Source organism: Rhopalosiphum maidis, chromosome 1 (genome assembly GCF_003676215.2).
Source record: "Rhopalosiphum maidis isolate BTI-1 chromosome 1, ASM367621v3, whole genome shotgun sequence".
Taxonomy (NCBI): Eukaryota; Metazoa; Arthropoda; class Insecta; order Hemiptera; family Aphididae; genus Rhopalosiphum; species Rhopalosiphum maidis.
The window spans coordinates 55,464,559-55,488,119 of record NC_040877.1 but is presented as its reverse complement, the minus strand read 5'-3'; the positions used below and the strand labels follow the sequence as shown (position 1 = coordinate 55,488,119).

The window sequence follows — 23,561 nt, the reverse complement described above, 5'->3', positions numbered from 1 at the left end:
TTTAGAAAATTTACATGCCGATCCCTAATTTGGCGAGCGTTTTTAATTGCATTAAGAAACTAAAATCGCTTAATGAGAAATGTTTATTTACTGAATGTCTGAATGAATAATTTTCTGGTTAGCAAAACATTTATGGAAACGTGTATTACATTTTTACTATATATGAAATATTAGTATAAATACTAAAAATTGTATGAATTTAATGCAACAAGATATTTCCCACATTTTTTAATATTTACCTTAAACATTTATAAAAAAAATTACTATAGATTTACAATAATTGTGTATTTGTATATAATTATTTTATTTAAGCTTAAGTTTTTTTTATTTGTAGTTTTAATAATCTTAAAAGGAACTTTGTGTTATATATTAACTATTAAGTACTATTTAATTGAGTATAATCTTTTATCAACATGTAAAAAAATAAATCGAAATTGTTTATATATTACCTAAGAGGAACGCAAAACTCGAATTGAGTATGCAAGGGGAAGAAAATCTTCTATTTGTTTTGCATTTTGCAAGCACTCTTATATACTGTAATTATTTAAATTAGAAAATGTTTTTACAAAATATTTTTTTACCATAGACGATAGACACATATTTTATGTAAATAGAAAATTTAATGGATTAAGATTTAAGACATATAAATTTAATTTGATTAATGAAATAAATTATTATTATTATGAATTATATTATTGTATTTCTGTAACAGTTTTCAATATTATTTTTAAATAAATAGTAAAAGTTGCTCTACTGTATTGCTTATATTGATTATAGTCATGTAAAAATTATACATTTTGAGAGTATCTCGTCATAACTCATAAGGATGTGTTAAATTTTAATTCTGTGATAAAACAATGAACACGAATAACTATTGGAATGACGGATATATCGGTAATAATTGTTTGCGGTACTTTATGAGTTAATGACGAATAATTGAACAAATGATTACCAAAAACATCACATAATATAGTGTATTAATAATAATAAGTAATAATGTAATATTTAAATATTATAATTTCAAATTTATGATTAATGACTAATGAGTATAAGTAGAATCCAGGCACGAATTAAGATTTACAAAATTCCCACAGGCTGTAAAAAGGAGTCTAGGAAAAAAAGCCTCGTACCAGCTAAATACATTCGTTATTTTATTATGATTTACATAATTAAATATTATCATTATTTATTACATTTATCTATGTACTATGTAACACTTCTTTAGCATATCATTTGTGTTTTAAAATTAAAAAAAGGTGGGCAAGTGGATATCGCTCTGCTGTATATTAGAAATAGAGAGTATTCGATTTCGTAAAAAAATATATTTCATACACTCATAAAATTTTTTCTATATTGAAGCTGGAATTTTTTTTTACAGTTGCTTGAGGGCAAACTTATGAATAACCTTGTATCGGGTTTTTTAACCTTAGGTATAAAATCAAAACAATTTTACGAATTATTAACTTCAAAATTCTTTGCAAGATTTCATGATTATGATATATTTCGTAAACATTTGAACTTTAAATGCGTATAAAAAAAAATTGTGACTAACGATTTTTGATTTTTTTTTACTACGATAAGTACAACTTATAATAAACATTGTATTAAATTTTAAAGAGTTTTTGGATAGCCAATTTTTTCTTTTAGTCATTCCAAAAATAAAAACTTCAACTGTGAAAATTTCAATTGTCTATAAATAGCTTAAAAAAAGTCAAAATATTTTGAAAATTTAATCGTAAATAGATAACGCTAATATAAATATTTGGTAAAAATTTCAAGTGTTTAGAATGATTTGTTTTTGAGTTACAGCAAAATAAAAAAATCGATTTTATCGAAAACTGATTATACGTAAAAATTCCCGTTTTTCGTTATTTTTTTAGGGTTTTTCCTGACGCTTTTGAAAATTACTGGAAATTTTTTCTTATGACTATTTTGTTTAGAATCTAAAATGATTATTAATTATACATTTTTTATATTATACATATACAAATGACAATTATTTTATATTTTTTAATTATTTTAATTTTTTATTCTTTAACATTTTTACCTGCATAGTACAAATGACATCTGACAATTATCGACAATATTAAATTCAAACTGTAAAGTCTGCAACTATACTTCTAGATATGTTAAAGAAGTGCTACATAGATGTAAATATAATGATTATATTTAATTATATAAATCATAATAAAATAACGAATAATGTATTTAGTTGATACGGGGCTTTATTTTTTGGAACTTTTTTTCGAATACCGTTAAAAGTTTGGAGACCCTGTCTTAACTATTTGACCTTTTTCAATTAATAACGCATCAATACTCTACTTGATAGTTGATACTATAATGATACTTAAATAAATAATAAAATAATATTTTGGGTTTTATTCGGTTTATTGATCATATTAGTATGACAATATGTCTGTATACACGAGTACAAGGGCGGATCCAGTGGTGGGGAACTGGGAGAAAGTGCCAACCCGTTGGAAAGAAATAATATTAAAAACATTTTTATCATATTGTTTTTTTTTTAATGGGAGCCTATATATGCATCTTATAATGCCGAATGAAATATTAACTATTTTCATAATTCATATTCACAAAATGATCAATGGCTTTGGCCATCTGAACATTTTTATTTGAAATCCTAAACTATAAGTTTAAATTATTAATAATTGTTTTCTATGGCTAAACAATTAACAAATCTAACACATAATGCCACTATAATGGTGATTATATAATATAAATAAAATATAGATTTTATCATTGACTTATTAACTTGTCAATAAGTCGAAAAATTTTATTAATTAGTATGTAAGATTAGAAAAAAAAAAATAAACGATAATCTTAAAAAATAAAACTACACTGTTAAATTATGGATATTTGAAATCACAAAGGAACTTGAAGGTGCTTCAGCACCTCTGTTCTTGTGCCATTGATTAAAGGTAATGATTAATGAAGCTAAACTAACTGTTAAGCAAAGATTGGCAATGTTACGAACTTGTAAGACAGAGACAATAAATGCAGGTGTACTGAGTGTAGCGTCTTCCTATTAGTATTTGGTATTTAATTTGCCATTACCAATTTGGAAATACCGTTATCGTTATTAATTTTGTCATCGAATGTTTAAAGTATGAAATGAATAAAGAAAATGTTATGTTATAGGTTATACATCAAAATATCCCTTTCAGTTAGTAGACTAAATATTATTTTAAATTTAAATGGTTAAAGCGAAAAAAGAGAATTCTAGTAATTGTATGAATAATATCAAATGTCTAAAATAAATGCTTAAGGTATAAGAACTTGAATTAATATTAATTATTAATTAATAAGTAAGTAGTTCAATGTTATTAAACAAAAATGAAAATCAATGTATCTATGATATAAAAGTAAGTTGGTATCGTTGTCATTCTTATCAATTTAGCTTCTTTCATTTTTTCACTACATGATAAAGTCGCAACTTAGTAAAAAATATTTTACATTAATTTAATAATTTCCTAATTTTAGTTTTAATTTCTTATTGAATTGTGGTTGTATTTTAATTACGTTCAACTAATAACCATTATTATAGTGCACATACATACCTACATATAAATACATTTATTTGTTTACGATGATTATTCAAGAACCCATCCAAGTAAGTGTGTAGTTCTCGTGAATAAAACCTATGTCAACAATGTTATTGATGGTATTGAAGTTTAAAATATAGAATAAATATATTTCTAATAAAAAAAATGATCAGTAAACATTTTTATTTTGTAATGCATTAAGTTACTATAAGTATAGTGTACAAATATACAATAGATAGGTAGTTCGAAAATAATTAATTTTCATTCAAACGATTTTAATAACATTTGAATTGTATAATTAGACAAAAATATAATATCATAGGTGAATTTATTTTTATAGTTTTCAAAATTGCAACTAAATAAATAGTCTATATAATTAAACATCTTTATTTTTAAGATTTCAAAATTAAAAATAATCTGGTTATCTCAATGTATAAATCCTTATAAAATTATTTTATTCTGTGAAGTATAGAATTGTTTATTTGAGTAAAGTATAAAAAAAAACTGAAGGCTATCTGCCTATTACTTTATAATATTTATTTATAATAATAAAACTATTCTTAATTTAATTGAATGTACACGGATTCTAAGTATTTAAAAATATTTATATAAAATTGTTATTATTTTATTTAACAGACTAATTTGGGTTTATTTTATATTCTACTTCATAATAATCATCAATAGTCATTGTCAATAAATAGAAAGTCACGGTTTTTAACATACTTTTAGTGTAAAAACATTTCATTATTATATTATATAAAGTATTAATGTATTTATGGATTATGTAATTTAAAATTTCACAGGCTGCAATTTGGCATTGTTTAAATCATTATGCTTATTCAGATGCAATATTCCTTGCAGAAAGATTATGTGCAGAATGTAAGTTTTAAAATATTTTTATATGAATAAAATGTTTAAAATAGAGCTGCAAACTTATATCTATGTTTTTGGTTGAACTATTTTTAGTTAATTCTCTCTTAAAATGTAATTATGTTAATATTTTAACTTATTTATTTATTAGATTTGTAGTATAAACAACAGTACTGTGCTAAAAAATTATCAGGCCTGAGGCTAACTACCATTTGACCACCCATGCAGCTTTTAATCTACAACTTCATAATATAAATATTACTATCTTTGTTAACAAGGACTGTTCTCTTAGTATTAAATATTAATATACCTTTGACATAATTAAAGTTTATATTTTATTATTTAATTTAATCATAATATCTTATTTAGTTTTTCATTTAATTATAGTTTACTAATATTATTATTGATTAAAAATAATATTAGCTTCATTGTTTAAAGAATCTCTTAATTGCTATTGATTATTTCATCTTAAAACTGCCATTTAAACTAATCTTAAATAATTATTATAAAAATAATTAATATCTAATCGTTTTTAATAATATGTTAAAAACATTATTTTTTAGTTGATTCAGATGAAAGTATCTATTTATTGGCTACTTGTTATTATCGATCGGGTAAACCATCTCAAGCATACACAATTCTGAGTGGAAAAAAAATAGTGTCAGAAAAATGCAAATTTCTACTAGCCCGTTGTTGTGTTGATCTTCACAAGTATGGTTACATTTTTGTATTCCGGGAAAAAATATAATATAATTTTTTTTAGCGAATGTTTAATTAATTACTAGTATATAATTATAGATATATTTTATTTTAGTGTATAATATAGTTTTATGCTTATTTATTAATTTGTTCAATCAACTTATAGGTTGTCTGAAGCAGAAACTGTGTTAACTGGTAATGTAGGTGATTTAATATCATCTTCATCGTGCTCATCTTTTATTGAAACCATAATTTCTGATTATGGCGACAGTGCTCCATTTGCTTTGCAACTAATAAGTCACATTTGGTGGCGTTCTGAAAGATCACATTTAGCTGCAGAGGCTTGCCGGAAGGCTCTGTATTTAAATCCTTTTTTATGGCAATCATTCCAAGACCTATGTGACAGAGGTGTTAAACCTGATCCTGAACCCACTAAAATATTTAGGGTAAAATATTAAACATTTTAAATATTATAAATTGTATTTTGATTTATGTATTCTTGTTATATTTTAGGTGGATAACTTAGAGAACTTTAATAAATGCCTAGGTTCAAATTCTCATGTCAATTCAACGCCTTTATCAACCTATAATCTTTCATATGAATCAATAAATACGTTTAATAGGTGAGTTTATCATGGTTTAACACTTTGAATGCTATTACTTAATGATATGCTTAACATATTATTGAGATTTTTATTGCAATATTCATTAAATTCACCAAGCATTAGTTTGGGTCTAAATATAATATTCTTCAAATACTGTAATATTTGATTTTCCTTAAAGATTACAAATAAATATATAAAGTTTAGCAGATAGCCTAACAGTGCTTATATAATATAAATTATCACCATATGTCATACATTAACATTTTTACTTTTAGTATTCCATTTCAAGCAAACTTATATTAACTTTATATTAATTTCTATTCAAACAGTATGATCATTTTTTATTCATTAAAATTATATTGTGTAATTTTATTATTTTATATGTTATGAATAGTTTTATTTTAATGTAGCAATAATTTTTAAAATGTAATTATTTTGCAAAACATTAAAAGTTGAGATTGATATACTAATGTTAATAATATATTATGTCATATATGTATATTGCCTTCTGTCATAGTTTAATTATTGAAAGCAGTTACAGTCAAAGCTCTAATGCAGATATTAAAATATATAAGTTTTGTGATTGTATGGTGCTAGCGGCTATTAATAATTCACGCAAGCTTAAAAACATTTATAGTCATAAGTGCAATATATAGGGTTAAGCTCCCAAAATCAATTGTAGCCCTCCAAAATAATTTGTATATATCCCCTTTCATCTTTATATATCTCAGGGAGTATACACACAGTACATACATGCAGATTATAATACCCCCCACCCCAAATTTAAAACTCAAATTGCGCCTATGCTTTTAGTCTGTCTCATGAAAGAAAGGTACTGTTTCGAAAATGTAGACTGAGCTTTGTAACCGAAACCGGGCCGAATGTGATGTTAGTATTATGTACAGAGTGATATGAGGATGTGCAAAAATATCTGGTTTTCATCAAAATATGGTATCTTTTTTTTGTAAAACAGACTATAGACGACATCTTAATAAATTTGCAGCCAATGTGTTAAAATATTAACTATGTCACATTTATATTTATAATAATTTATTGTTAAATTCTAGTAGTACACCAGCTCAAAAAATGGTTAACATGTCTGTACCTAGTAGTAATAGTTCAATATCCAGTGGTATACAACCATTTACACCTGATATGAATAATGCTAAAGCAATATTTGTTCGACCATTAGGAAGAAAAGTAAAAGTGATTAATGAAAATGCTTATAGCCCATTGACACCAAGGTAAATTAACTACATCCAATATACATATATTATTTTAATAAAATCATAATCAAATATCTGATGCATTTTCAGGTAAATTTTTTTTTCACAAAGTATTAGTACAATAATTTTATTGATTCACTTTCTTTTATATCATTATATAAATGTTATAATATATGTTAATGTCATATTATATGAATACTCATGTATTTATTTGATGCTCTTATGTTGTAGGAAAGATATTAAGACTTCTTAAAATATGAATATTAAATCATTTAATGATTTTGTTTATCATCTAAGTTTATCCCGTTAAACATTTCTCCGTTTTCAACTACTTTTTATAGACTTTGTATTGAGTAAAGCACTATCCCTATAATTATCGCCATACTGTGAATCATTTATATATAGTGAATACCAAATTAATATTCTAACCAGTCAATTTTATCATCATTATTATTGATATTGATTCAATAGTGGTAATATAGTGGATTTAGTTCTAATTCTTAATGCATTATTTGGTTATAGTTTTATTTTAAATATTTATAAGGGTTAATTATAAAAATTAAACTAATATTTGCTATTTTAAAAATAGTTTTGGAGTATTCCCCCTAGAAAATTCAGATAATTTGTCTGTTTGTTCATCCCAATCAATGGTTTTAGTTCCTTCAGCTACATTAAATGAAACGAATGATCAGAAATTCATATCAAAAAGAGTAAGTATAGAATATTTTTTATTTATTTTAAAATCTTTTTAGTTGCAGATAATACTTAAAATATGTTTTTATATTACATTGATAGAGTTCTAAACCAGTGTTTAGTCAGTCAGGGAATACAAGTAATATTAACAATTTAGGCACACAACAAATAACTATGCCTTCAAGTCCTATGTCACATGTTGTAAGACGTAGTAGTCGAATAATCACCAATAATTGTTCGGTCAAGGTATTTTTTATCTTATGATTATTAAAATATATCTTAAACTTTTAAATAAAATATTTTTTACAGGAAAATACTAAGAGTCCAAATAAAAAGTTTGCTAGCCCTAAATCGGCCACACGTAAAATAAAAAGTGGATTGATTCCCAAAAAGTCAGTTTTTGCTGATATCACTGAAAGACATCCAAAAGAGCGCGGAGTAATGGAAGTAGAAACATTGACACTTGCTCAACAAGCTCTTAATTTACAAAAAAAAACTACAGGTAATAAATATCATTTAATTACATTTTTACTCTTTTAGATGTTCATATTAAATAATTCAATCTTATATTTAATTTTATAGAAGGACTTTTGTCTTTACTAAGAGATATTGGAATAGCATACTTGCAATTATCAAAATTTAATTGTAAAAAGGCAATCCAATTATTTCAAAGTTTACCACCACGACAATATAAAACTGGTTTTGTATTGTCAATGATTGGAAAAGCATATTGTGAACAGTCTGATTACTTACAATCAATAAAGTATTTATTTAATTAATATTTATAAATTACTATTATTGATTTGAATTATTTTCAACAGATATTTTAGCGAAGTCAAAGAACATGAACCATACAGGGATACGTTAATGGAACTTTATAGTACATCTTTGTGGCATCAACAGAAAGAGGTTGCTTTATCTGCTTTAGCACAAGATATGACAGCTTTAGATAGAAATTCTTCATCTACATGGTGTGTCGTTGGTAATTGCTTTTCTTTGCAAAAAGAACACCAAACTGCAATAAAATATTTTCAAAGAGCAATACAAGTGAGTATTATTTATAATATTGATTTTTTTTTTCAAACACTGAAAAAATAAAATACTTACATTATTATTAATTTACTTATAGGTGAATCCAGATTTTCCATATGCATATGCACTTTTAGGTAATGAGTATTTAGTCACTGAAGAATTGGAAAAAGCTATTACTTGTTTCCAGAAAGCTGTCAAATTAGATCCAAGACATTACAAATCTTGGTAAAATAATATTTATATGTTAATCTTACTTTTTTCCATATTTTTTTAGATTTTTAAATGTTTTAAAGTAAAATATGTTTTTATTTTCTGGGTGAAACTGAATGTATTGTTTTTACAAAATTTTATTTTTCTAACTTTATTTTTAATTTTGATTTTAACATTGATTGGGGTTTTAGTAGAAAATTTTAAGAGGTTCTTATTTAAAAATGCTCAGTACTTTTCAAAATTTATGGAAGAAACTGAAAAATCAGAAAAACAGATTTTGGCTAAAATGATTACGCGTAAAAACTTGATAGATTTATTTCCAAATAATAATAAATATATATATTAAATAAATTTTTTACTATGTGTTATTTATAAGTATTTGAAATTTAGGTTTTTGATATAAAATTGTAAGCTTGGTCATAACTAAAGGGTCAATGTTAATGTATCAAAAATGTTTAATATATTATGCTCTATAACATTTTATAAATATTCCAATAAAACACAATTATAATATGTGTAAAAATATATGTAAAAAATCATAATACGCAATTAAATATCAAAAATCAAATTTTAAATTATATTTTTAAAATTCAAAAATTTAAAATATGAATAAAATGGATAATTTATTATGATTAAAATAAAATATTGATGTATTTGTATTTAAAAATTAAACTGATCTTTTATTATTATTTAATCTGAAAAATCAAATTAATTATAAATTACTATCATTTTTATTTTAATTAATATATTTATTTTTTTGTTTTCCTTATTTAAATGTGTATTATACTGAATTATATATGTATAGGTATTAATCATTACTCGTTAGGTATTTCCAATCAATAAAATTGAAAAGAATAACATTTCTAAACTAACAATTAAAATAGACAAAATGTAATGTTAATTTTTAAGTAAAACCTGAGGATATCAAATATGCACTAATAAAATAAAAATGTATCAATGCATGCTAATATATGCAACATAACAATTAACTTTTGTAATCAATAGGCTACAAATCAAATTTTTACCTACTCTTCAATTTTTATTATTAAAGGGAAAAAATATGCAAATGCATGAACATCTATCTTTTAGTCACAACTAAAGCTTATTATAGCTAAGATTTGAAAATTTAGTACAATTTCTAAACAGTTGTTGAAGCCTAAAAATTGTATGCAAAATATTTTTGAAAGAGATTTTATGTTTACATTTTCATTAATTGAAAAATAACAATTTTAGTTATTGTTAAAATATTTGTAGAAATTTTTAAGTTTTATGTTATTATATAATATATTATTTACTATACTCAATGATATTATAAAATATTTTTATTAGTTTTAACTTATTCAAATGATAAATCTATTCACATAGTAATACAGTATGCTGATCTATACATTTATTTTAGGTATGGAATTGGTGCTATTTATCAAAAACAAGAACGGTATGAATTAGCTGAAATGCATTATAAACGAGCTCTTAGAATAAATCATAGTAGTGCTTTAATCATGTGTCATATTGCAGTTGTAAGTATAATAAACTCTTATAACTTAAATCAAAATTTTTTAAATTATCATTGTATTTTACATTATAATATGTTTAATACTTCAAAAAATTTTGTTATATTGAAATATGTTTAAATAGGTACAAAATAGTATGGACAAGCCTGACCAAGCGTTACATACTTTACATATAGCTTTAACGTTAGAACCTAAACATCCAATGTGTAAATATCAACGAGCACAAATTTACTCTAAACTTGGTAAATTACCAGAAGCATTGTATGAATTAGAAGAATTGAAAGAAATTGTGCCAAAGGAATCTCTAGTCTATTTTTTAACTGGAAAAGTAAGTGTAATATTATTGATTTATTCTAGTTTTTAATCTACATTTTTTTTAGGTACATAAAAAACTAGGCAATATACATTTGGCATTAATGAACTTTAATAGAGCAACTGACTTAGATCCAAAAGGGGCCAGTAATCAAATTAAAGAAGCAATAGATCCGACAAATAATCAATCACCATTGGATGATTCAGGTTAGTACATATTTAAAATACTTGATAGATGTAATCATTTTTTTTAAATTCATTGTAAAATAATGTTTTTTGAAGCTGTATGTAATGTTTGTGGTTATTGTAATTATGATCATCTATTTATCATATCAAATCTATCATGCAATAATATTGTCATGTAATTTTGTAGTGAATTAATTAATAATTAGCTTACCTAAACCTTGTTTGTCAGTTTTTGGAGGCCAGTGAAGTGAGAAAGTATGATTTTCAAGTATAGATTTAGGTTTTTGTATGCTATCAGTACTTTCTTTTGAACACTTCAACATTAAATAATTTAGCTAATTTTAATCGAGGAATTTAAATTATAGATAATTAAATAAATAATCACACTACTTAAAACGATGCAGATATTATGGTTAATAAATAGAAAGAAAAAAATGTATTAATTATATTTTAGGTAAATAAAATTAATATATATATTATTAAAGTTAAAAAACATAGTCAATGAACAACTAATGCACAGGTACATAGCTAAGCTACATGGTACGGTGGAAAAATAGCTATTGCCTGACCTCTTAACTAGGGTTAAAATTATAAAAAGGCTGAAGCCCTTTCAACAAAACTGTTATGAAATAACCTATAGGAGTCACTCCATCGCTTCTTCTTACATACTATCACAACATGTTTTAGATACCAGTCTAAAATAGAAGTTATTTTGTCAACATATTTCTAACAAAGACTATAGGTTATATATAAACTATATAGGTTATAAAAGCATTCAAGGTTAGAGATGTAAAAAAGAAGAATATATTTTAATTAATTATAACTTTATATTATTGAATGTATCATCAGTTTTATTTATATTATCTTGACAGAGTCATTTTGAAAAGTGTTGTCTTTTACTCGAATTTAGAATATATTTTAGACTAGTATTGTTGGTTATAATTTATGACATACATAAATCATTATTATTCATCATTTATTTAGAGAACATTATAAAATTACACATTAGGACAAAAGTCAAGCTATATTATTGTGTTGTGATTTTTATTCTGTAACTAAAATCACCAAAATTGTATAGAATTGTACTAATTTGCTGATGAATTTGATATGACAAATTGAGATTAATTACAAATAAAGTTTAATAGTATTAAAAATATAAGTTTTAACAAACCTAAAGCAATTTATTTAATGAAATCAAAACTATAAAATTCTAAATTATGAAAATAATTATATCAGATTATCTAATAAGTAGTGTTTGAAGTCTGAAATCGTTTGAAATATTTCACAAAAATGTAAATTATTGGATTTTTTTAATACAAATATTGATGATAATTATTTATTAGATAATAATAAGTCCATAAGTTGTAACTATAGTCATAAATAATTCCTTATAAGTTTTTGGTAAATTATACATTTATAAATGGAATGACAAATATTCATAAAAATAAAACTTATTTAAAAAAGAAAAACAAATTTTATTAAAATACTGAAATATTTCAAGAAATTTTCAAACACTAGATATAAGTATTATTATTAATAATAAATATATACGTTTTTATTTTTTTAGATGACCCTTGATGCAGTAACTTGTTTGTTTATGTATTTATTTATTTTATAACATTATAATTTATATTATCTTCTTAACTAATATTTTTAAATTGTTTATTGCCTTAAAATTTATTTTTAGTGGTTATTACGAAAAAAAAATCATAATATTAATAATAATAAAAAAAAAGACTGTTGAGATGCATCATTAAAACAAAAGCTGTTGTTTGGTTAAAAAATACAAATAAAGTATCTTGTAGAACCAAAGTAATTTTTAACAATTCCTATTTTCATTTGTTTATTATTTTTTTTAATTTGTTTTTTATTCAGTTAATATTTTTGTGGCTTGTATTAAAGTTCCTGATTTTTAGAGCTAATTTTTATTATTAAAATATATAATTGTGTATAATACTTATTAATCTAAATTTACTTGGTATATTTTATTGCCAGTATCTGATAATTTTGTATACCATGAAATGTAAATCTACATTTTGTAAGAAACCTCTAATATTAATTAATTATTTTGTTCTAATATTATACACATTTCAAAGTTCTTATGAACATTACAATTATTAGTTTAGTTTAATTCATATTGTTACTGTTTTATAAAAAAAATTTAATTGAAAAATGTTAGTATAACTAGTTATATTATGTATAATTGAATATCAATTGTTTATCAATATTTATTTAAGTAATCTAGCTCTAAAAATCTAAGCCACAAAATAAATATAAAATTTTATTTGACTAACATTGATCAATATATAGTTTTTAATGATATGAATTACTGTTATAATATCTATGGTTATTTTTTTTTTTATTATTATTCAATTTATAACTATTTTACTTTAGAAATCATTTAAAATTGTATAAAACAATAGTCAATATGCAAAAGATAACATAACCACAATTTTGTTGGGTTTCTATGCATCTGAACGAAAAATATCTTCATTTACTTTTACCACTGTATCAAATTATCAATGTAGTTATATTTAATAATATTTCAGTCAAATATAATTTTATATTTAATTTAATCAATAATTTTATAACTAAAATTATTTTATTATTCGTTAATGTTTATAATAATTCAGTTAAATATTATAAACACTAATTATGAAATTTATTTCATTTAAAGAAACATTCAGAAAATATTAAATATAAAGTTGAATAAATTCACTTTTACATTTAAATTAAATTATTACTAAATTTCAACTTGATATTTCACAATGCATTGGTTATTTATAGATTGATTTGGAACTTGTAATTAATTAAAATTAAATTAAATTGTGATTGTGATTAAATACTTAATTTAAGTTAATTTTATACCTGTATTAATTAATAAATATTTATTGTACAGACATAACTGTTAATGTTGTTTTACACTTAGATAATTAGATATTTAATTTAGAAAACTTTATGGAAACAACAAGAGTTAACAAGTGATTTATTTTAAGGAAAAAATAATGTTCTTTATTGATAGAAAATTAATTATTACATTACTCATTGATTTGAATTCATATAATCTAAGAAGATAAAATGAGACAGCATTTCATCCAGTAACTCTGATAATAAAATAATTTATTGTCTACTAATGTACATGACAAGTTTATAATTATTTTAAATCAAGAAACCTTAGTACTATAATAGAACTATAAAAGTATTTAAAATATATACAATTTACATTCTAATAATGAATAATTCTATTTTGATATTCTTCAATTTGAATATATTGTATGCTGTACTGTTGTAGATATAAATAATATATACATATAACAAAGTATATAGTTTCAATAAATCACTGATGAAGAGTTTTATATAGACAGGACATTTTTAAATTATAGTGATTCACATACTTATAATTCTTATACTTGGATTATGGTAGTCACTCTATATATCATGATAATGAAACAGCATACATATAATATGGTATAGCTTATTGATAGTTAATATCTAGCAAATATTTACTTGATAGTTGTTAAATTTCTTTCACATTTTTAAACCGATAACTGGGTGTTATGTTTTTTCAGCTAAAATAAAAGTTTTTTTTATCTAATATTAGAAATTATTTTGAAAATTGCAAATTTCGGTTAGAAAATTTAAATCATTTATAGGTCTTATATTTACATCAACATTATTTTAATCATTGTAAAACATCAAAAAACACATAGTTTATAATAGTTAATGGAAAAAAAAAATTGTAATTTAATCAATTGCATTTATATTTTATGGGTAGAAAATTACATGTATTTACAAAAATCAAATAAATTTAAAACCATCTCTTTTGTATACTATTTAATTCGAGGCATCAGAAGGGTAAATCCATCAATGTTACTGGTCTATAGTTTCTAATTTTTATAACTGGTTCCTAGTTTGTAATAAATATAGAAACTAACATTAATTATTTTATACACCAATTAATAATATAATATTATTTTATACATATATATATATACGTTAAAATTGTTTTTAATTAATGCAATTTTCTATACTTATAAGTACCAAAAAGAATGAACTGAACCATTTACTCTTATATAATCACTTACATTTGTGGTTATTATTCAACATTTATTTTACATAATTTAGTACTTTGTAGATGGAAATTTGTTCATTATTGATGTTCATAATTTACCATGTTAAATTGAATGGCATCCTTAGATCTAAGTTTAACATTTTGAAGTATAAAACCTATAATAAATATAGCATTTTATTAATTAGTTATAACTTATAGGTATTGTACAGTTAATAATACAATTTATGTATAATTATGTTGATATGTATATATACAATAATATGTAATTATTCTTCAAATTACTTGTTTGGTTTTATTGAAGTAATAACTATTGAATGGAATTCCATTAACTTGTGAATTGGTTGGTCCTTCTTTGATTCCAAGTACAGTAATATTTTGTAACACAAAGTTGTCATCAATATAACCATTCATCTCTACTATACTAGAAAATTTAGTTTTATCAAGTTTAAATTGAACTTTGTTGAATGATTTATTTTTCCAGGCATCTTTAAAATAACAGATTATGAATCCATCATAATTTTATGGTTAATGTTTAAATAAAAACATTTGACTTATATCAAAGTCTGTAGAAATTCACAACATCTTACCTAAAGACTCTCCATCGTCAAAAAATAAAAAACCAGTTGCTTGGTTGTGTTTAGGAGCTACTAAAAGTTCAAAGTGATTTTGACGACTAAACCAAGTAGCACATTCAGAATTTATAGAACAAGTAAAAAACAATAGTAAAAACAAATAATGATTAGAAAATAAATAAATAGATATTATTTACCTTAATGTTGTAGTTAAGGCGGGCATTTGTGTTGGTAAAATATAACCCCCTCGCACCAGTAAAGGTATTGTGTGGGTTGGAGCTGTTATGAAAAAATAACTTCCTTTGCTTAATATCGCAGTATTATTGTAAAAATCATACCATATATCTTTAGGAAGATATACATACACTTGATGATTTTTCTAAAAGTATTTATTTTAATTATTTTTTTACATATAAACTTTTTATAAACATTAAATATTATTTATTAGAAAATATAAATTATTTACTAACTTCTTTTAAGACTGGCAAGATCAGTAAGGCTGCACCCCATAGAAACTGTGTGTCTATGGCATATGTATTTTCATCAGATGGATACCTATGTATGTGATAAAAATTAAATAGAGCTTGCTTGGTATAAAATTATTGTCTGCAATTACTCAAAAAACAAAGGTCGAACAACAGTTTCTCCATAAACATGAGCTTTCCAAAACAGTGAATACAAATATGGCAATAGATAATACCTAGTTATCAATGAATTTTTTGCAGATACTATAACATTTGATCCTAAAGCTACTGGATCTTGGTCCTAATAATAGTATAAGAATAAACACTTTTTTACAAAGCTTTTGGGTATTTATGAAATATATTACTTTCATGTATTGGCCGTTATGATTCCTAGAAAATGGATAGAATGCTCCCAATTGAATCCACCTTGAGCACAACTCAACAGTAGTATCGTGATGAAAACCACATATATCTGCACCGACTAGGGGAATGCCAAATAAATTAAAATTTATTATATCTGAAATAAGAAATGATTATGTAGTTTTTGATTTATACTCATTTAATAAATAAAGGTATAAAGATACTTTATCAGACACCTATATTTCAAATTATTTTTTTTCTGAGTATTTGTTAATATGTGCTTAAATACTAAATAGCTAAATTTACTAAATTTGAGATTGACATGTTGTAGCACAATAGGAGACACGACTAATAAATGATCTTTAAATCAGTTCTCATAAGGTAACTTTTAATATTTGATCTTTGTAAAAACCAGAATTATTACATTATTTTTTGATAAATATTTTTATTATTTAGTGATTAAAAAAATTATAATACCTGTTATGGACTGTTTCATATCATCCCATGAAGAGTTTATGTCTCCAGTCCAGTGACCAGCATAATGTCCAAAACCAGGAAAAGAAGATCGAGAAATTATAAAAGGTCTAGTATTTTTTACTTCTGACAATGCACTAACAAAAGAATTAAGTTCAAAACTAATAAATAATAATGCAAACTTGTATAATATAGGGGTAGGGTTGGTAACTAGGCTATATTTTATTACCTGGAGGTTAGCCCACAAATGTATAACACAAAAATATATGAATATATAACATTTATTAATTTTAGTACCTAGGTATATAATTTAATATACATATATTTTTTTTTCAAATAATGCAATATAGATTTCACAAATTAAATTTTTTTCCTGGCTTTTAATATATCTTTACTTGTTTAAAATAATGACCCAATTACCATTTACACTTTTGAAAAATCTAGTTTTGTCAATTAATTTTTGATTCTTTAAAAAAACTATTGATAAGCTTATTTAACTTTCCTAGATATTTGAGGAAAAACTGTAATAAAAACTTATCCAATAGCAAATAGGTATAATCAAAGTTTTAAGTTATGTTAATAGACTTTTCAACTTAACTATATACTGAGCAAAAATAAATCAAATCATTACTCGTAAGTGGATATAGTTTCAACAAGTCCATATAAATTATGCAAATCATAATGAATACCAGCGAAATGACTTGCAGACATGCAAATAGTTTTGTAGTTCAATTGACCACCGACTATACCGGGAATATATTGAGGTAATTCCCAGTGATCAGATTTAAAAGATGAACACCCATTAAAATCACCATTGACAAAATTAGCTGGTTCATTCATATCCTTAAAATAAAATACATCAAATGAAAATTATTTTTGTTTTAGTATTCAAACTTACCAACCATAACCCATCAAATTTTACAATATTATAAAAATTTAAAATCTGGTTTTTCCAGTATTGGGTTGCTTTTGGATGTGTAAAATCAGGAAATACTGTTCCAATGTTATTCCAAACCTTGAAACATAAAATGTTGATACCTACTTATAATCTAATAATATCAGAAAAAATCTGGCTAATGCATATTATTGTCTTTAATTTTGAAAGACTAGTAGATCATTAAAGCACATAACATATTGTTGAAGTCTTACTTATTGATCAGAATATAGCTTGCTAAATTACCTTACTAGGTGTTAAAATTACATACTTTTCCTTCTAATGGTTGACCAGCAGAGTTTTTTATAAAAATATTGTCATTAAGACCATCTTTTAAAGGAACATAAATTGTTCCATTTGATTGTCGTGATTTGATACCTGGATCTAAAATAACTATATGGTGCATTCCGTTCTAATAAAAATTAAATCAATTTTTTAATTTATTATAAATATTCAGAACTATACATATTATCGAGTTTACAAATTAATTTAAAAAAAAAACCAGAATCTATTGAAAACATTGTTTTTCTATAAATGTTTTACTTCTTGGTCCTTGTATATTATAATTTTAATTTTCAAAACAAAATAAATAAATAAAATGTATGTATTACCTTATGTAAATTATTCACATATTCTGGTAGTTGCTTAAAATTGTTGGAAAGTGTGAAGTCATCTTTATTATTCATATAATCAATGTCATTCCAGTGAGTATCCTGAAATTATTTATGCACTCAGGTACTACAAGTACACTAAATTAATTGCAATATTTATAACTAGCTAGTTTGCTAGATACCTAGATATAGTAGATACTGTATGACTATCATTGTGTAAAAAAGGCTTATATAAATAGAATGTTATATACCCGTGTGTGTTGTATACATCTTACAAACATATAACATACCAAATTTAAGTTTATACTAGTTAACAGGAATCAATTTTGAGTCATTAATTTCAATATAAAAGTGAATTTTGTATCATAAAATTTAATATACACGTAAGAATATATCTAGAGTATCTCAAAGGATTTTATTTATAATACAATTTTAAAAAACTTCTAATTTTAATTTTTTTATTTGAAGAAAATTTACAATCTGTATTAATTTAACACAATAAGTAAATGAGATGGTTATTCAATCAGTATAAAAATAAAAAATAAAGAGTCATCCAGTGTCCAGCAATAAAATTTTTAATAACATTTTTGAATTTAATATTATTAAAATCCCACAAGATTACACTCTTACAAAATATTCTTACCTATAAAATTGATAATAAGAAAATTTATTATAATATCTAAATCAACGATATAAAATTGATTCGTCTGAACTAAAATTGTCTATATTGTATGTTAGTAAGGAAGATACAAGTCTTAGTCCTTAGACAATAAAATATGATTGCAGATTATATGAATTATTATAATATTTAGAACATGTAATAATTTCATAATTTCTATACCCAAGGAATACCAGCTTCTATAGTCCTATTATAAACTTGAACAAGATCTTCAAAAGTCTGCCCAAATCTAAAAAAAGAAGAAAAAAATGTTTATACTATTTTACTTTAAAGTTCTTAGACAAGATTATCTAAAATTCTGTTTACCGGCTCATATGAAAACCTAAAGACCAATAAGGTGGTAAAAATGGTCTGCCGATAATTTCAGTATACTGAGTAATAACATCTGAAGGTGTTGGTCCAGAAAAAAAATAAAAATCTAAGATTCCACCAATAACACGATATGTAATTGCAGGCGCAGGCTGTAATATAATATCTGTAGAAAGGAATAGGTATAAATATAATTAAAATATATTACAAAAAAAGGTATATGATGCATAAATGCATAATTTATAATAGTATGTATGTATTATTATTTATTATAATAGTGATTTAGTCGTTACATACCCATAGCATTGCTATTAAATAAAAATACTCCATGACTCTTCCCAGATTTTTCCATTAATAAATAAAACGGATGTGAGCCATAGCCGTTTATCTAAAATAATGAGTATTAACGTATTAAAATATTATGTATATAAATGTATATAATGTGGTAAACTTTTTAGCTCTGTAAATAATCAATGATTTTACCAAACACTAAACAATTTTTCATATTTTTTTTCATAAATTCTAATAATGACAAATCATTATATTTTAATAAAGACATTATATTGATTACTATTTATATAGTTATAATTTTTATATTTTTGACTTTTTAAATTATAGAATCCAGTTTAATTTCATATTCAAAAGGGGAATGTATTTCTGAGAATTTCAAATTTACCTATATAAAAATTGAATTTTGAATGAGTATCTAATTAATTGTAGTTATTAACTTATGAACATTAAATATTTAGGTGAGTGGAGTGATGTGAAGGTATCACACAAAATTGTTATCTACTTATCTGTCCATCATAACATTAAATACTTAGGTATAAATTTATAAGTTATAAGTTATTATATAGGTACTATATATTTATAGTAGGTACCTACTATAAATCAAAGTTTAATTTTATATAAAATTGTGTCAAATTTCATAAAAATATACTGCTTTGTAATAAGAATTAAAAATTGTATACTTTTTTTTTGTTCTTTATAAATATATTTCTCCAAATTATTGTTAGTTAAAATACTTATATAATGATCAAACTTAATATGTTGAATAAGTTTTTATTTAGACTTGTGCGAGAATCTATAACCACCAATAGAATTTAATATTATGTAATGTGTGTATTCAGTCATTTAAGTGGTTGAGGCACCTACTAGATTACATATTTTTCCAACTAATTAATAATATGCTACAATTGCAATGGTTGAATAGTTGAATATATATACTTATTATTAATAAGTTATTAGTTATCATTGTAAAGGTATTTAAAAAAATGTACCGAAATTCTTACTTATAGCCTAATAGTAGTAGTAAAAAGAATTTTATAGGTACTAACCACTATATAGGAGGTGTCTAGTTATGACTTATAAATAAGTACGCTTACGTCAGGTTTTGGAGTACTGTCATGATTAAACAGTGTATATGTTTTCCAATTTGAATTTAAGACTAAATTAGTTCTATGCTCTCCCAGTCCATAAATATACTTCGAGGGTAGTAAAGCTGACAATTGAATAAATTGATCAGAAAATATAAAACCTCCAATATTTCGACTATCAAACCTGGAATTTTAAAACATATTTTTTTAGTTAGCAATTAATTAGGTAATTTAAAACAAATATATAATAGGTGTATATTGTAAGTAAGTATAATAATTCATATTTATTTTTTACTATTATGGGAGATACTCACAGAACTGTATCATCCACCTTACGAATAATTGCAAATCCAACTCCATTCTTCGAAAGTCGTACAATAAAATCAGATATTATAAAAGTATCATTTTTTTGAATTGGTTTTCCTTTAAACTCGTTAATTTTTGGAAAGGGTGGTTTATAACGTATTTGAATTGCATCATCAATCTATTATAATGAAATATTTTTTAATTGTACAACTCGTAAACTATTCATCGTTGGGCTTTTGATTTTTAGGTGTCGAAATACTCCAAAAAATATTCTGGTTTAGAAAAAGTATTTAAAAATTTATATTGTCATTCAAAAAAAGTAATTAACTTAAAGAATTATTACGATAAAAAATATTTGTAAAAACATTAATAGATATTTAAATAATGAGTGTTTGATAAAAAAAATTATTCTGTATAATGAGAAGATATTGGTACCTATGCAATTTATTAATTTACAAATCATGCAAATTACGTATGTTATTATACTATATCATATTGGTAGGTATATTACTAATTATTTATTAAAATAAACAATACCCTGTGAGTGAAAGAAATTTAGTAATGCATACCTGGTTCCCTTTCATACAGGAACTTAAAAACAGGAAAAAAGGTAAATAGTGTATCCATCTTCATCTCTATTATATTTTAATATATTTATAAACATAGTTAAGAGGAATATTTTATTAAATTTTAAAATTATAGCTATACAAATTGAAGAATTTAAAAATTGTTTACTACCAAATCGGTACTTGTAGTTTGTAAACTGTTATGATTTTGACGAATTTCGTAAGCATTTAAACTTTATTTGCCTATTAAAATATATTATAATCTATTTTTAAAATTTGTATACAGATATAAGTACACTTATCTGGGATCTCGTATAAAATGTTTAAGCTAACAATTAGTTTTTTGTCAACATTTATAGAACATAATCTAAAAAAATGTTTATGTCTATAATAGGTATGCTTGATAAAGTCAAAATTATACTATGTATTTTCAATATTTATGGATAATATAAAAATTTAAAAAAAATTCAGGGATCTATAGTTATATTCATTTTTGAATTACAATAATATAAAAAATATTATTTGAGGATAATTAGTTGTTTTATGGATGAATATCCAATGTTCTAAAAATTTGAATTTCAAATGCTGATAAAAAATTAATTTGACTACCGTAGAAATTTTTTTTAGATACAATCTTATACAGGGTGATTCTTTTATCATAAAACATTCATTATTTCTAAAAGTATTCATGTTTTTGAAAATATTTTTTTAGATAGTTTCAAGTTGTAAAAAAACATTTTTATTAAAAAATTATATTTTTAAATATTTTTTTTAAGTTTTTTTACTTTTTTGAATGATAACATTTAACTTTTTATATCATATTCTAAAACAGAATAATTTTCTGAGTATTTTGATATATAAAAATTGAATTTAGGATGAATAGTTTATGAGCTATAACTTATAAGTATTTAAAGTTTAGATGCGCAGAGTAGAGTGGTACAGGGTTACCCCGCAAAATGTTTGTCCACTACTCCGTTTGTTTAAACTTTAAATACGTATAAGTTATAACTAATAAACTACCACACGTTTTTGTGGATTCAAATCGTTATACTGCTTGGGAGTGATATCGGATCTCTCTCATCAATATTTTATGTTAAAGCTAGTTTAATTGTCCACCTTATCATTACAACTGAGTTATATTTTTATCATTTTCCTGGTTAACAAAAATTCTTGAAGTTTTAAAAATACAGATTTTTTATTTCAATGACCATACTTACTTGATTAAAAATCAAGAAAGTAAAAATATGTTTTTATGAATTTCTAACTAAAAAATAATCTAAATTTTTTTGATATTTAAATTAATTCTATAAAAATTCTAACATTAAATGTTTATAAAAAAAATATAAAAATATATAAACATTATATTATATTTTGGTATAAAAATATTATTGACTTCCAGATTTACTACTTTAAACATTTTACTTAAATTAGTTATTACATTTCAGTTTCATTTTAATTAATTATTTTATTCTGTAAGAAATATTCATAAGTACCGTAATTCGTAATCTTTGTGATGTTTCAAAAATAACATCCAGTCGCAAAATTTGGATATTTTTTTTGTAATTAGAATTCACTGATAAATTATAAAATGCTACTATTCCAGTACTTGTCTTCGATATATTAATTGTATTATAATTATTGTAACATTCTGGATAGTAACACCATGGCCATTCAGTAAAAGATTGCTCAACTGGTGTCCAGGAACAGTTAATTTGTTTGCAGATTATTTCATCAGACTTTCCTTTGGGTATACAATCAAACTTTAGTTCATTAGGAATTGAGCGACAGTAATACAAATTTAATGAGAAAAAAATCTCTATAAATAATAATATAAAGATCTTGAAAATATCATATTTTAAGTGCATATTAAACAAAAGAACTACACCAATTAGCAATAAATTTTATAAAAACAAAATAATATAAATATTAAA

General features: G+C 23.3%; 2 protein-coding genes across 6 annotated transcripts; one reads left to right on the top strand and one right to left on the bottom strand.

Moving 5' to 3' along the window:
• Positions 1-3,479: 3,479 nt before the first annotated feature.
• On the top strand, positions 3,480-12,957 carry LOC113560506 (cell division cycle protein 27 homolog). 2 transcript variants are annotated; one of them, XM_026966412.1, is made up of 16 exons: positions 3,480-3,631; positions 4,367-4,442; positions 4,997-5,144; positions 5,299-5,578; positions 5,646-5,755; positions 6,808-6,981; positions 7,553-7,673; positions 7,759-7,902; positions 7,966-8,158; positions 8,239-8,419; positions 8,478-8,703; positions 8,786-8,913; positions 10,298-10,415; positions 10,534-10,737; positions 10,790-10,928; positions 12,475-12,957. In XM_026966412.1, the coding sequence occupies exons 1-16, from the start codon at positions 3,608-3,610 to the stop codon at positions 12,483-12,485; spliced, it is 2,277 nt and encodes a 758-aa protein (XP_026822213.1). In that variant the 5' UTR covers positions 3,480-3,607; the 3' UTR covers positions 12,486-12,957. The 2 variants fall into 2 exon arrangements, with proteins under 2 accessions (XP_026822213.1, XP_026822212.1); XM_026966411.1 differs by having other exon boundaries at positions 6,805-6,981.
• A 1,679-nt stretch (positions 12,958-14,636) lies between these two features.
• Positions 14,637-23,545, bottom strand: LOC113558345 (lysosomal alpha-glucosidase-like). 4 transcript variants are annotated; one of them, XR_003405612.1, is made up of 19 exons: positions 23,124-23,544; positions 21,073-21,242; positions 20,768-20,942; positions 19,680-19,770; positions 19,380-19,548; positions 19,236-19,302; positions 18,395-18,496; positions 18,055-18,195; positions 17,748-17,864; positions 17,481-17,692; positions 16,853-16,986; positions 16,381-16,532; positions 16,168-16,316; positions 16,022-16,106; positions 15,749-15,930; positions 15,567-15,652; positions 15,262-15,464; positions 14,993-15,134; positions 14,637-14,814 (listed from the first exon to the last, which is right to left on the bottom strand). XR_003405612.1 is itself a non-coding variant. In XM_026963805.1 (18 exons), exons 1-18 carry the CDS (start codon positions 23,493-23,495, stop codon positions 15,075-15,077), a joined length of 2,667 nt encoding a protein of 888 aa, XP_026819606.1. In that variant the 5' UTR covers positions 23,496-23,544; the 3' UTR covers positions 14,637-15,074. The 4 variants fall into 4 exon arrangements, 3 of the variants coding, with proteins under 3 accessions (XP_026819606.1, XP_026819615.1, XP_026819619.1); XM_026963805.1 differs by having other exon boundaries at positions 14,637-15,134; XM_026963814.1 differs by lacking the exon at positions 18,055-18,195 and having other exon boundaries at positions 14,637-15,134; positions 23,124-23,543.
• Positions 23,546-23,561: the final 16 nt, after the last annotated feature.

Excerpts from the sequence above, each read along its gene's own strand:
- LOC113560506 (XM_026966411.1), top strand. The coding sequence starts at position 3,608 with ATGATTATTCAAGAACCCATCCAA. Across the intron at positions 5,145-5,298 it reads TGTTGTGTTGATCTTCACAA|GTTGTCTGAAGCAGAAACTG; the intron begins GTATGGTTACAT and ends ATCAACTTATAG. Across the intron at positions 8,159-8,238 it reads TTTACAAAAAAAAACTACAG|AAGGACTTTTGTCTTTACTA; the intron begins GTAATAAATATC and ends TTAATTTTATAG.
- LOC113558345 (XM_026963805.1), bottom strand. The coding sequence starts at position 23,495 with ATGCACTTAAAATATGATATTTTCAAGATCTTTATATTATTATTTATA. Across the intron at positions 19,549-19,679 it reads ATTTAATAGCAATGCTATGG|ATATTATATTACAGCCTGCG; the intron begins GTATGTAACGAC and ends TCCTTTCTACAG. Across the intron at positions 16,533-16,852 it reads TATGAAACAGTCCATAACAG|ATATAATAAATTTTAATTTA; the intron begins GTATTATAATTT and ends TTCTTATTTCAG.